The sequence below is a fragment of the Jaculus jaculus genome, chromosome 1 (assembly GCF_020740685.1).
Source record: "Jaculus jaculus isolate mJacJac1 chromosome 1, mJacJac1.mat.Y.cur, whole genome shotgun sequence".
Classification (NCBI taxonomy): Eukaryota; Metazoa; Chordata; class Mammalia; order Rodentia; family Dipodidae; genus Jaculus; species Jaculus jaculus.
In genome coordinates, this window is record NC_059102.1 from 54,113,852 (window position 1) to 54,129,655 (window position 15,804).

Consider the following 15,804-nt stretch of genomic DNA (forward strand, 5'->3'; position numbering starts at 1 on the left):
AGAATAGTAATATCTACTTTTTAGGTAAGATTACAACTAAATATAACCAATTATCTATCACATAATAAGTGGCATATATGTAGTATCTATTCTTTGTAACTGTGACAATGATCATTGTTAGTTTGTGGTAAACTGTTCCATGTTCACTGTCTTTTTCAATTCCATATAGTATAATCACTAAACAGTCCATTTGATTTGGTAGTTTTTAGTTACTGAAGACCAAGTTCACCAATTAGGAGAAAAATATGTTACTTTGTATCAGAGGTTTTGGTAGGAATCTCTGTATGTTATACCATATTGTTTTCAGACCCTCCCTTAAGGAGGTAAGATTATATACTTAATATTATTTCAAATATTTAGTTATATGAGACAGAGACATAAAAAGAGGGAAAGAGAGAGAAAGAATATGGGCTCACTAGGGCCTCTTGCCATTGAACTACTCTGTGCGTCTGTCTATATGTGGGCACAGAGGAATTGAACCTGGACTGTCAGACTTTGAAAGTTTTGCTTTTAATGAGCCATCTCTCTAGCCATGTACTTAGTATTCTTAAATGTTTTATTTATTTGGCTTCATCTTTATTTTCTTTTGACTCTTAGCTTGGCATTGATTTTTTTTTGTGTGGTTATTGTTTAGCCTCTTTTCTAGTATGAGTGATCTGCCTATTAATTCATGAATGTAAGTGGATATAATTCAAAGATGGCATCTGTGCTTGATTGTAGATTTCTTTGATAACCAGAATTACAACCAAATAGCAAAATAACTTTCACATCCTTTGGGATCCAATGTTAATAGATTGCTTTATTTTAATTTTAACTAATTGCTGCTATAAGATAAAATCTGTTAACGGTAATTTAATTTGATATTTGTCTTCTTGAAGAAGAAATAATTATTTGTACTCTGTTCTGAATCATGGGAAGAATTAGGTAAGAGAAAATCTTTGTTGAAAAGTGAACAAAGTTACCCTGGAAACCTGTTTCTAGTGTTCCAATTAATCATCACTAGCATTTATCACTATCACATTTATCATGGGAGGATGACTCCAGAACACTATACATACATTGTTATCCAATCATTTTTCTAAACATGAATTTAGTAGAAATTATTTGATATAGACAGTCATGAATATTGCAACACAAAACTTAAATGAAGAGGCAGAGCATTTATAATATAAAAAATCAGGAGTTTTCATATCCTTCATTTACATGATTTATTGATTTGATTAAGCCCTTTGTTTTGCTGTGAATAAACTTTGGCTAGATGTATGTTTTAGATTAAAAGGGCTTGAGTTTTTTTTTTAAATATTTTTATTTATTTATATGAGAGAGAAAGAGAGAGAGAATGGGTGTGCCAGGACCTCTAGCCACTGCAAATGAACTTGAGACACCTGTGCCACCTTGTGCATCTGGGTTATGTGTGTACTGGGGAATCAAACCTGGGTCTTCAGGCTTTGCAGGCAAATGCCTTAACTTCTGAGCTATTTCTCCAGCTCAGCACTTGAGTTTCGACTACATTTGATAGTTCAACGACAGCTTCATTCATCTTGTTGGCTATAGAGAGAAGAAACCAGCTCATAGTGCTTTGTAGGTGTAAGTAATCAGTTGACTAAATTTTATCTAATGTTTTCCAAAAATTAATTAAAATTATTAAAATTAAATCATTTTATATTTGCTTTGAAAGTTACCTAAAAACCTTGCTTTTTAAAAGTTAGACCAACCTTGATTTTTTTTTTTAATCATGAACTCCAGATTAGTTAGAAGTACATATATTCATATTCCAGAAAGTAAATGTTAATGGCAATTTTCCAAAAAGTACTGCTCATTTTAAGTGCTGAAATTTTAAAATATTTTATTCATTCACTTATTTATTTGTGGCAGAGAGAAAGAGGCAGAGGGGGCAAGGAGCTATCACTCCAGCCCAGCTGCTGAATTTTTAATCAGTGGAGATTTTAATTATTTTTAATATTCACTTAATATAGCTGATGCTGGATCACAGTATTAATAATACATTTTTTATCTTTAAGAACTTTATAATGATCTTACTCTGTATAAAAGTATACTAATATTCAACTCTTTGATCTGTATTTTAAAATTAGAAATTTTCAATTATGAAATAGCATTCCTGTGATCTTACATTAAGCCAGGGATTTAACTTTTTTACAAATAATTTATTCTTTTATTTATTTATTTATTTATTTGAGAGAGACAGACACAGAGAGAAAGACAGATAGAGGGAGAGAGAAAGAATGGGCGCGCCAGGGCTTCCAGCCTCTGCAAACGAAATCCAGATGCGTGCGCCCCCTTGTGCATCTGGCTAACGTGGGACCTGGAGAACCAAGCCTCGAACCGGGGTCCTTAGGCTTCACAGGCAAGCGCTTAACCACTAAGCCATCTCTCCAGCCCAATAATTTATTCTTGAATACAGCCATATTTTAAGTGTGATTTAATTTTTACCCTACTTATTAAGTAACTGTATAATAATTTTCCTTAATTTTAATAGGAAGTAGAACTAGCATGTTGTTTGTGGTGTATATGTGATTGCATGTGTGTGGGCACATGTACATGTGTGCTTGTGTGTGTATAGGCCAAAATTTGACATCAGGTGTCTTACTTGATTACTTTCCATCTTTTACTCGTGTGTGAGAGAGCTGTGTGTTTGTTTTTAGGGGTGGTACTGTATATGGACTGTACATGTGTGAAGTCAGAGAATCACTTCAGAGGAGAGGTGGTATTTTTCTTTTTGCACCCTGTTTAAGATAAGCTTCATTTTGTTGTGTTTTGCTGCTAGGAAAGTCAGACTAGCTAGCCCATAAGTTTCAGCATTCTCATGTCTGCTTCCCATTGTAGGAGGCATGTTGAAATTAATAGACTTGTGTGCCATTGTATATCCAACTTTATATGGGTGCTGGGGCATCTGTACTCAAGTCAGGCTTGTATCCTGTCACTTCTGAACCTCTCCCCAAGCCCTATGTTATTCTGTGAGGCAGACTTTCTCACTGAAACTCACCTTATGAATTACCTAGAATTAGTAAACTAGTGAGCCCAGGGATTCCTTATTTCTACCTTTCCAGTGTTGGGATTATAGGGGTGTACCACACTATCTAACATTTATATGTTTCTGGGAATCTGAACTTAGGTCCATATGATTGCACAGCAAGTATCATACACATTGAGGCAGCTCCTGAGCCCACATTTTTGTCTTTTTATACTAAGAAAAAAGGAAAGATATTCTCTGTTGTACATGACAATAAAGTTGTAGATTTTTATTTTCTATAAGGATTAAATGTTATTTTTCAGTGTTATCAATATGGTAAGTTTAATGGAATCAAACTTTGCTTTTTAGAGGAGCAAGTTATTTTAGAATGAAATATTCCAATAAAAATAAAATGAACAGCTGGGCATGGTATCGCACACCTTTAATCCCAGCACCTGGGAGGCAGAGGTAGGAAGATCGCCATGAGTTCTAGGCCACCCTGAGACTACATAGTGAATTCCAGCTCAGCCTGAAGCTAGAGTGAAACCCTAGCTCAAAAAAACAAAACAACAAAAAAGTATATATACATTTATTATATATATAACATATAAATATATAAAAATATATATTTAATATAAATTTATATATAATATATATAATAAATATATATTATATATAAACATATATAAATAAATAAAATGAACACCACCTACTTTTGAACTAGTGTAATTATAACATTCTGTTTGATGAGTAATTGATTAGGTCATATGATTAAACTGTTTAATCTAGCATATAGATTGTGTATGATAAAAGGAGTTCAACTCTGAATTTGAATATATTAAGTAATCTCAGGAAGTTCTACCAAAACCTGTGAATGCCTTTACACTTGCAAGACGGCTTGTTTGTTCTACAAAGTAAATGTGATTTGCCTAGGTTTGCCCATCAGGTTGACAAACCCTAATCATTTTATATTCTGCAGCTGACTTTTTTTTTTTTTTTTTTTCGAGGTAGGTTCTCACTCTAGCCCTGGCTGACCTGGAATTCATTATGTAATCTCAGGGTGGCCTCAACCTCATGGTGATCCTCCTACTTCTGCCTCCCAAGTGCTGGGATTAAAGGTGTGCACCACCACGCCTGGTTTACAGCTGACTTTTGCATTACTCTTTTACCTCTCCTACGGATTAATTAGCCTTCTTTCCAAATGTGGCCTATTTAGCTGTAGATACTCATGATTCAGCAAGAATTGGATGTACAAGGCCGAACCACCATTAGAATTAGCAGGCGGGTATTGTCCAACTGCTTAATTAGCCAGAATAGAAAAGTCCTTTGTCAGACAAGTATCTGTTGCTTATGATACACTTGACAGCCACATTAGGCAAGGATGACTAGACAGAAATTAAGCATGTCTCTGCTGCAAGAATATACACTTCATTTACACATGGGCAGCATCTTTGAAAAACTGCAGGAGTTTATTTAGCTTATTACAGTGGATTAATGTGACTATGTTGTTGTCTGATAAACAAATATCACTTAGAAGGAGATTGTGAAAGACCATATTAACCAAATTATACCCAAGTATAAATAAAGTAATAGAAACCCCTCCTGGATGAATGGTTACCCCTTAAATGTACTCAAACTGTTGTGCATGGAGTACACCAGGCATCCTAACCTAGCATGCTAAGACATTGCCCTCATGTAATGTTACTCACTTTGCAGAAATGGTACAAACCAACATAGTATTTAAATTTGTCAGGGGGTTTATATAATCTGTTTCGCAAACTTAGGAGGTATATATTCTTCTAACATGTTTTAACATTGTTGTTTATATGTAAATAAATCTTCAGAATTAATGAATTTAAAATGGCTCTGGAAAAATTCTTTTTAGTTAAGCATTATCATTTCATCAGTAGAAAGGAAATACCTCCTTTGCTGAGGGAACAAAGAGATAAGATGAATGTCCATCATTGTTGGAAGTATAAGTCAAATACTATTTATTCAGAACCAGAAGTTTGCTATCCAAACTACCAGTCTTCAGCTTGCATTTGGAAGCCCTGTTACTCTGATACTGCAATGCAATGTACTCACTGTTTGATATCATGGACCCTCAAGTCAGACAAATATGTTTGGAATTCAGGCTTTTCTTGTTTTTAGTTGTATAGGTTTTTTCCACATAAATCCATTCCACAGTTTCCTCATTTTTAGTTAGAGATAAAACCTCGATCATGGGGGTCTTCTGAGAATTAAACTGGTAAATATATTTAAATCAGGATAGATCATGACACAATGGAAAGACTTATTAAATTATAGACATAATAATATTTGTGGTGTTTAGAGTTAGTTTGCGGTAGGGATGGGGTGGAGACCCTCCTAAATCTTGAGGCTTGGCAGAGAAAGAGTATTTTGTCCTCAATTGATGATGGTAATGAAATCAGAGGAGATTGAAGAGTGTCTGTTAAGACAAAAATCAGACAAACAATTCAGATTAAACTGACGGACTGAGATGGTAATCTGTTGGCATGAACCCCTAATCCAGAAGCCAAGTTCACTGGACAAAGAATAGAAAGTAAGGATAAAGAGAAGAAACTCTGGAATTGGATTGATACTTGGGTTGGTTGGACTTTTTCTTGCCAATTTTGAGGTGGTATACAGCCAGAGGTTAGGTGGAATGTTCTCCCTAATGCTCTTGATTGACATTTAAAAACTGGCAATTTCTTTGTACCTTCTTTCCTCTGCTCTTAGTCTATAGATTTGATCCCTGTTCAGTAGTTAACATATCTTCTTCCTTTTTAGATTTTGCATTGTAAGATTTTCTTTCCCATTTACTTTTCTTTATTCTAATTATTTACCTATGCAGTGTTTATTATGAAACTCTGAATTTACAGTTTAGAGAATGGGCTTTAATGTGATAGACAAACCCTGCTTTCTGTTCCCTATCTGTATGGTTTTAGGGAAGTGACTTAACATCTCTGAGCCTTAAATGACTCACCTGTAAAATGAAGAATATTGTAGTTTTAATTATCAAATATAAAGTATATTCACTCACTCTAATTTTGAAAAGGTTTCCTGTCAACTCTGGAAAACAGGAGGAAGTGTTAATGAAAACAACTTCAGTGTAAGAAATCTAGGAGTCTTCAAATGAGCTACTTAAAGGAGAAGTGGTCACTGGCTACTCTTGTCTTCATTTGTACACTAATCTGATTGTCTGTCAGTCTCCTTGGCAACTGTAAGACTAGAAAAAACCTCACAGTGGATGCTATCTAATTTCTGATTGTTTTCTTGTTCTTTACATAAAAGCATTGACTCAACACTCTGAACTAGCTCCTTGCTATAGCACAAATGTAATCAACAGCCTGTTGCATGTATGTAATACATCAAATCAGTGTGGTCTTTGCTTTCTTTGGGGGGTTGCTCTGTCACTCTCCCTCCCCCTGTTGATTGCATGTGTTTTTTCAAAAAACATTTCTGGAAGTGTTGAGTGTAATCTAGAGCCTTGTACATGCTAAACAAGCACCTTCCACTGATCTACAAGGTCCCAAAATTTCAAGAAACACTGGTCTTCTATTCTCAATTAGATAGGACTATTGTGTAGTGAACAATGTCAGGCTCATTAGCTTTGAGGAATACTCATGGTTTTAATGCTACTCCAAAGGGAATTGTGTGCATATGGTTGGAGATGATTGATTTTCTTTACAAAGAGCTATAATTTGTAATATTTCACGTATTATTAATTTTTGCTATTTTTGAAAAGTTCACATCTTCTATCTTAAGATTGGGCTCCAATATATATCTAGGTTATGCTTGATTCAGTTTTGCAAACCCTAACCATCCACCTCTATGTAAATCAAGCTTGCTGATTCCAAATGAAAATTATAGCAATTGCATTAGGTTACTTCATGGATTGATTTATTCATTAATGAATTTATTTATAAATGCCACTTAGAAGAGCTCTTCACATTTGTTAAACACTCAGTGATAACTTACTGTTTGTTATACCTTTTGTAAGTAATAAGGATTGTCATGTTGCTTTTGGTTTTTTTATGTATAATTTTATTATTCACAACTTCTATACTTACAGTCACTAAACCGTGACATTTCCCTCCCCTCCCCCACTTTCCCTTTCACAACTCCACTTTCAATCATGTCCCCTCCCTCTCTACATTAGGCTCTCTTATTTTGATGTCATTGTCTTTTTCTATTAATATGAGGATCTTGTGAAGGTATTGCTAAGTACTTAAAGGTCATGGTTTTGAGGCCAATTTCTGTCTGGACAGTTGCATTGTAAGGAGTTGTATCCTTCCTTTGGTTCTTACATTCTTTGTACCAACTCTTCCACAATGGACTCTGAGCTTTGGAGAATGGGATAGAGATGTTTCAGTGCAGGACACTCCTCTGTCACTTCTCTGCACTATGTTGCTTTTTAGGTCATCTCAGTGGTCATTGCCATCTGGAAAAAGAAGCTTCTCTAACCAAAAGTCAGAGGAGCATTAATATATGAATATGAACATTAAGTGTAGTGTTTGATGTGCAGTTTGGTGAGCATAATACATGCATTTAACCAGAAAAGACCAGGCTTTATATCCTTAAGGCTTATGACCTCCTTTGCCATAGACTTTTGATTAGGTTTTCAGTACCAGGAATGTATTCTTTCCCATAGAACAGGCCTCTAGGATAGCTAGAGAGCAGTTGATTTCCCCTAGAACAGACATGCCATTATTGAACCCATTTGGTCATTTGGCCTGTCTGGCCAAACTTGAGGCTTCCAGTATCCATTGTTTTCACTTCTGACTTCTGTCTCCCATAGGGCTGCATGCAGTGCAGCTTTTTCCAGCTTTCAGTTGGCTGGTCTACTGGGAGGAGATTTTCATTGCAGCCCCAGCTTGATGTCTCAGTGACCTTGCCTCCTAGGCATGTGAAGTCTTCAGCAATAGGGTCTTACCATCTGTTTCTCATGGGAAACCAAGGGCCTTGGCAATGGCCAGTAATGTTTTGGAGGCAACAGGGACCTCCCTGGCCAACAACTCACTGGAAGGTATCCAATCCCTGGCACTGAAAACTTTCTAGTAACAATCTATAGCATCTGGATGTGCCATTATCCAAAAAAGTAGGTTTTAATATGTCTTATTCTGAGTATCTTGAATTTTGATTGACCCTCCCCCTGCCCTTTTATACAATCTCTTCCCCTGGCCTTGCTTAAACCTTTCTCTTCCCTGTAATTTGTTCTTCTACTTACATATATACAATACCATCCCCTTAAGTCCTTCCCTCTCCTTCCTCCCTTATAGACCTTTTCTAGCTTACTGGCCTCTGCTACCAAGTTTTAGTTTCAGCTCACACACAAGTCTACACATTTGTAGCTAGGATCCACGTAGGAGAGAGAACATGTGATGCTTGGCTCTCTGGGCCTGGGTTATCTCACTTAGTATAATAGTTTACAGATCCATCCATTTCTCTGTGAATTTCATAATTTCATTTTTCTTAACTGCTGAATAGAACTCCGTTGTGTAAATGTACCACATTTTTATTACCCATTCACCTGTTGAGGAACATCTAGGCTGGTTCCAATTCCTAGATATTTTGAATAGAGCAGCAATAAGCATGGTTGTGTAACTATCTCTAAGGCAGTCATTTCTTTCTTTCTTTCTTTTTTTTTTCTTTTGGTTTTTCGAGGTGGGGTCTCACTCTAGCCCAGGCTGACCTGGAATTCACTATGGAATCTTAGGGTGGCCTTGAATTCACAGCAATCCTCAGACCTCTGCCTCCTGAGTGCTGGGTCAGTTGTTTCCTTGATTATAGCCATTATGACAGGAGTGAGATGGACTCTCAAAGTAGTTTTAATTTGCATTTGCATTTCCTTGATACCTAAGGGTATAGAAGAATTTAGATGTTTATATGCCTTATGTATTTCTTTTTTTGATAACTCTCTATTTAGTTCCATAGCCCATTCTTAGTTGGGTTGTTTGATTTCTTATTGTTGTGTTTTTTGTGTTCTTGGTATATTCTGGATATTAATCCTCTGCCTGATGTATAGCTGGCAAAGATTTTCTCCCATTTTGTAGGTTGTCTCTTTGCTCTGGTGTCCTTTGCTGTACAAATGCTTTGCAATTTCATGAGTCCCCAGTGGTTGATTAGTGGTTTTATTCCTGAGTATCTGGGGTTATATTCAGAAATTCATTGCCTGTACCAATATGTTGAAGGGTTTCCCCTACTTTTTCCTCTAGCAGTTGCATTGTTTCAGGTCTGATATTAAGGTCCCTGATCCATTTGGACTTGTTTTTTTTCCGTGTGGAGAAAGGCAAGAATCTCTTTCCATCCTTCTACATACAGATATCTAATTTTCCTAGCACCACTTGTTGAAGAGGTTGTCTTTTCTCCAGTGAATATTTTTGGTATTTTTGTCAAAAATCAGATTGCTGTAGCTGCCTAGATTAACATCTGGGTGCTCTATCCTGTACCATTGATCTGTCTGCCTTTGTGGCAGTACTATGCTGTTTTTGTTACTGTGGCTTGGTAATATAGCTTAAAATTGGCTACAGTCACACCACCAGCTTTACTTTAGTTGCTCAAAATTGTTTTGGTTATTCGAGGTTTTTTGTGCTTCCAAATGAATTTTGGGATTATTTTTTCTATTTCCATGAAGAATGCCATTGTAATTTTCATGGGTATTCCATTAAATGTGTAGATTGCTTTTGGTAAGATTGACATTTTCACAATATTTATTCTTCCAATCCAAGATCATGGGATGTCTTTCTGTTTCCTAGTGGCTTCTGCAATTTCTTTCTTGAGTGTTTTAAAGTTCTCATTGTGGAGATCCTTCACTTTCTTGGTTAGGTTTATTCCAAGGTCCCTTTATTTGAGGCAATTATGAATGGGCGAGATCCTCTGATTTCATCCTCTGCATGTTTGTTGTTAGTATATATGAAAGGTAATGATTTCTGTGTGTTTATTTTTAGCTACGTTGCTAAAAGTGTTTATCAGCTCCCGCAGTTTGCTAGTAGTCTATAGAGTCCTTTATGTATAGAATCATATCATCAGCAAATCATAATTTTATTGCTTCCTTTCCAATTTGTATGCCTTTTATAGTGTCTCTTGCCTTATTGCTGTAGCTAAGACTTCTAGTTCTATATTAAATAAAAGTGAGAACAGTGGACACTCTTGTCTTTTTCCTGAACTTAGTGGAAAAGCTTCAAGTTTTTTTCCCATTTAGTGTTGTGTTTGCTGTAGGTTTGTCATGAATAGCTTTTATTATGTTGAGGCATGTTCTTTCTACACCCAGTTTCTGTAGGACTTTTACCATGAAGGGATGTTGGATTTTGTGAAATAACTTTTCTGCATCTATTGAGATGATCATGTGATATTTGCCCTTCAGTCCACTTATATAGTGTGTTACCATTACATTTTCCATATGTATATATTGAACCATCCCTGCATCTCTTGGAAAAAGCCTTCTATTTTGTACTCCTATTTCCCTGTTCTGATAGATTATAAAAGTGTGTAGAAGCGTTGACAAGATGGCTTAGCAGCTAATGCATTTACCTGTGAAACTTAAGCACCCAGGTTTGATTCCTCAGTACCTATCTAATCCAGATGTACAAGGTATTAAATGTGTCTAGAATTTGTTTGCAGTGGCTGGAGGCCCTGGTATACCCATTTTCTCTCTCTCAAATTAATAAAATAAAATAAAAGTTTTTAAAAGTAGGATATGCTGAGATTTTTGCATCCAATTTTATTTGTGTTTACAATTGATGATCTTGAAAATGTTGGAACCTAGTTTATAAAGCAATTGAAATAATTTATAACAGGATCTAAGAAAGATAAATTTCAGTGAATTTCAACCTCTTTAATTTCAAGAAAGTTGTGATCATGAAGACTTTTTACAATAGAAATATGTATCATTAGTTTGTGGTTTTTTGCATTTAAAAACTTATTAGATTGACTGTAGTTATACATGAATCATCTTGGCAGTGTTTTGGAATGAGAGGTATTATGCGAGTTGAGACAATGAAGCTTGTCATGCAAGAACAGTTTAGATTTTGTTTTTATATTTTTCAGAGATCACCATGCAGACATCAGAGACCGGGTCAGACACAGGTTCGACAGTGACTTTGCAGACATCTGTGGCTAGTCAAGCAGCAGTGCCTACTCAAGTGGTACAGCAAGTGCCGGTGCAGCAGCAGGTAAGGATCTGCTCTCCCTTAGACCAGGTCCCTTCTGAAAGAGCTTCTCTCCACTCTTAAAGCTCTTAAAGAGAGGTATTTTTTTGTTGTTGTTGTTTGTTTGTTTCTGACTCATCCACCCTAAAGTTAATCTTGGATTTCTTCTATCCTCTCCTTATTGCTTTTTCCAATTTCCAGATATTTTCTTATTGAAGCATCAAAATAATTATCTTTACTTAATTAACTCAAAGTAGAACTTAAAAATGGAAAGCATACATGTATCTCATAGAGAGCAATTTTACTTTTGTGTTGTTTTACAAAGTGCCTTAGCATTAGATAGCTGCTAAATTCTGTTAAAGGAAATAAAATTACTTTAATAAGCTAGAATTCTGACTCATCCCATTGAAAAAAATTGGAAGCTAAGTCATCAATAAATGCTTAATGTGGGTCTTATCCATGCTTAAATTTGGCTTGTTTTGGAAATATATTGAATAAATAATGCTACTTATGTCAGTTAACAATTCAGCATGTGGATTCTGGATACATTGGCCTGTCACTTTCCCCAGAGTGGTTAGAACAGAAGTAATAATTACCCTGTATCACAGAACAAACATCATCTTGATAGCTAAGTTTGCCTATAAGGGTTCAGTATGTGGGAAATCCTCAGCAAATGTTGTTCCTACAATTACGAATAAGTGACTGGACAGGGGTATCTTCATATATGAAAGGTTATGTATTTTTTCAAGATACAGATTCGTGTTAGACTAGATGAGCAGTGTTAGATCGTAACAGAGTCTGACTCTTCAGCTTTTCTTTGTAACCTCAGCATACTCCTTGTTTGTCTGTAGCACACATACACTTCTATCTAATTATGTCAGTTGATTGTTAAACTATATGTAGTTTCATTTTATGAAAACTTTCATGTTTCAATCTGTTAGTTTTGTTTTTATTTCTTGTTTTTTTTTTCTTTTTTTAACCACTAAAATAGGATGTATGATTACTGATCATTACCAACTTCAGAATTGGAAAAATATTCATGAAAAGAGGGCATGTTCCAAAGCACAAGAACAAGTGAGACATCATTCTGCATTCCTAATTTGTAAAAAATAACAGCAATCTGTCAATATTAAAGAAACACTGGACAGTTAAAACCATTCTGGTTTGTATAAGAACAATTTTAAAAATGAATATAGAATGAGATGAGGATAGTGTTTCTAACAGCAAAAACTGTTATGTTGAGATCTAAAAAATTCTGTCATATATATATATATATATATATATATATATATATATAGAGAGAGAGAGAGAGAGAGAGAGAGAGAGAGAGAGAGAGAGAGAGAGATTAGATACAGATATATAGACTTCTATCCTGGACTCACCTTTTCTTCCTCTCCCCCATCATTTTTTAAAAATCTTATTTATTTTTTTTTCAGAGAAAATTGAGTTTTTATTAATTATTTATCACCAATATATCATATGCAATATATATTATAGTGTAAAAGGTAAAATAATTGTCAGATTTGTTACTGGGCGGAAGCAAACTTTAACTTCCCCTTCTTTGGCCTCCATAAACTATTCCTCAGAGGGAACTTCATGTAATTTTTTTAACCTATTATCTTGATACATATGTCCATGAATGTAAAAATAACTTATATTTATTTTAATGTGTCTTGATTTTTTTAAGCATTATTTAAGTACCTTTCTTTTAAACATCTTAATTCACCCTTCCTCTCTTTTTCTTTCCCTTCCCCTCTTCTTATTCCTCATACTCCTGACATATTTGTATTTTTTAGTATTTTATTTTTTTAGTTTTGGCAGTCCTGGTGATCAAACCCACATACTACCCAAGCACTTTTCTGCTGAGCTGTGTTTGTAGACCTCTACTGATACAATACTTTACTGTACAATAATTTCAAATGACTCAACCTAGTAGTTGCATTTTAATTTAGTAGATCAGTATTTAGTGCTTATATTATCATGTTATATAAATGTTACTAACATATAGCATATAACAAACAATGATTGCCTTCATTTTCTGTATAATACCTTTCCTTTTTCTGGATTTAATGATTGTATTTAGTTATAAAATTGCTGTATACAAAGGAAATATTCTGATATCTGACCCTCTCTATGTGGCCTATATGATTATGGGTTTTAAATCCTAATTTTTTGAGACATTTTGGTAATATGTCCTGAAGTAGGCCCAATTTTTATATTATGCTGGGACCTGTATGGGCCTTTTCCAATTGGACATCCATATTCTTGGTTTCTAGAAGTATCTCTTCAATCTTTTCATCAATAATAACCTTTTGCTTTTCTTTTTCCCTTTACATTATGCATATTTTTGTTCAGCTTTAAACTTTATCTTCCTGGTATCATATTTTATCTTAAAGCACATTTAAAAATTTTGGTTTATGTTCTCTTTTTATAAAATGTTTCATATCATACTTATGTTTATTTCTCTAATGATATTCACTTTTTAAGTTGTTGACATTTTCTTCTTTTTACATAGTATGTTCCAGATACTCTGTTCTCATCTGGGTGTGGTGGTGTGTACCTGTAATCCAACACTGGGGAAGTTGAGGCAAGAAAATCACAAGTTTGAGGCCAACTTGGGCTGTACAGCAAGGCCTTACCTCCAACAAACAAAATTAATTATTCTTTTATGAAATAGGAAATTTTATGGATACATCATGGGTTGGTATCAACATTTTACTCCTTCCTGCCCCCATTCTACTGAGGGCTTTCCTCAGTGGGATTGCTGGTAGTCAACGTAGGGTTGTGGGTTATGAGTTATGAAAGCATCAGACAGTCTTTGGGGCAAGGGCAATGCCTCTGGATACTACTTCCTACTCTGTGCTTCTTATATTTTTTTACCCTCTCTTCTGAAAAATTCCCTGAGACATGGTGGGTATGTTTTAAGTACACTTTAGTGTTGAGCTGTCAGTAGCTTCTAGATTTCTGCTTTGGTACATTTTGAGTATCTTCAGTGTCTCTCTCCATACCCTGGTTCAGGTTGTCAGGCTCAACATGGAAGCAGCAGTCTTATTCATCTTACCAAATCCTCTGTGTTTTCACCAGGGCCCTGGCTGACCATCTCTTGTCAGGGAGTCAGCTATCTTTTCTTGTCTTGTTGATAGATTTTGGTTGTCTTTGGTTTTCACTTCCTTCTGGTTGGAGGATACTGACCCCAAACATGCTGGCACCTCAACCAGTCACAGTGCATCTATAATTTTTAAAACCAATGAACTATTTTTTTTCTGTTTTGTTTTGTTTCTGTCTCTGTATTTCCTGCTCAGTTTTTCACAGATGTCTGATAACCTTTGCACATTTTCCATAATTTAAAATGCAGAAAGCTATGAGTGGTCACTCATACCTGAAATCTCAACACTCAGAGTACTGAGGTGGGTGGATTGTAACTTGTTCCAGGCCAAATTGGGCTACATAGTAAGAATTCATCACAAAAGCAAGCAAACAGAAAAGAAAAATCATTGTGGTATTAAGAATGTGGTTTGGATGCAAGAATAGGTCATTGCTACCTTCTCAGTCGAGTCATCTGACTGGCTTTGATAACTGAGAATACTCTGCTGTTCAGCACAAATATTTTCCATTGTTGCCAGTCTTATTTTTCTAGAAAACTTGTGCAATATTCTACCTGGTTGGTGAACGCATGTGTGGCTCCTTGAGAGCTGAGTTGGGCAAGACAACTGGTTATTTACTGCATGGATTCACTTACTTTTTTTTTAAATTTTATTTATTTATTTATTTGAGAGTGACAGACACAGAGAGAAAGACAGATAGAGGGAGAGAGAGAGAATGGGTGCACCAGGCCTTCCAGCCTCTGCAAACGAACTCCAGACGCGTGCGCCCCCTTGTGCATCTGGCTAACGTGGGACCAGGGGAACTGAGCCTCAAACCGGGGTCCTTAGGCTTCACAGGCAAGTGCTTAACCGCTAAGCCATCTCTCCAGCCTGGATTCACTTACTTTTTAATTATTTTTTCCATATAAAATTGTAGGTACATAACCCTCATCAATACAGAGAATAAATCAAGAAATAAACCTTTAAATACTTTACCAAAGATAGGAAGTCATTGTTCTTGTTGCAAGGAATTGATTGAGCATGTTTAGTGCTTACAAAATAGAACTATTGTTTGTATAAAGCAGCATATTAACAACAAAAGTACCCAGTGTTATGGCGCATATTTGTAATTCTGGCACTTGAAATGCAGGCAATTGAGCACAAGTTAAAGACCAACTGGAGCCCATAGAAAGTTCAAAGTCAGTCTATAGTACATAGCAGAGCCCTGCCATCCCCAACCCCAAAGTAGATTGCTGCTAGGAGAATAGCAGCATGGCCATCCATAAATGAAAGTGTACATTCACATGGATACATGCAGATGCTTATGAAAATGCACTTCATTCTTATCTCTTACACACTTGGACCATTCTTTGAAACCATTGTACTACTACTCTGCATCACTTCCTCCTAGCAGGGATACTTTTTAGTTTCTCAAATTAGTTCTTTCCTCTGGGACATTGAAGGTAGGTGATACCTTACATTCACTTACACCAAGCAAAAAAGATGAGAACTGTTTTCTTCTTCTGTGTTTTGACAACACAGTGTTTTATTTCACATAGTTGGCTAGTGATAATTGTGCTTAAAGATACACGGATGTCCT

General features: G+C 35.6%; 1 protein-coding gene across 7 annotated transcripts in view; it reads left to right on the forward strand.

The window, feature by feature from the left end:
- Nucleotides 1–15,804, forward strand: part of Rfx3 (regulatory factor X3) — a 267,617-nt gene that overhangs the window by 116,983 nt on the left and 134,830 nt on the right. For 6 of the 7 annotated variants that reach the window (XM_045150961.1, XM_045150972.1, XM_045150983.1 and 3 more), the window contains one exon: nucleotides 11,021–11,145. In XM_045150961.1, the coding sequence (XP_045006896.1) occupies nucleotides 11,029–11,145 (117 nt within the window). In that variant the 5' untranslated portion in view covers nucleotides 11,021–11,028. Of the gene's footprint in view, nucleotides 1–11,020; nucleotides 11,146–15,804 lie in introns of those variants that run through there. The other variant, XM_045150992.1, reaches the window with a different exon arrangement.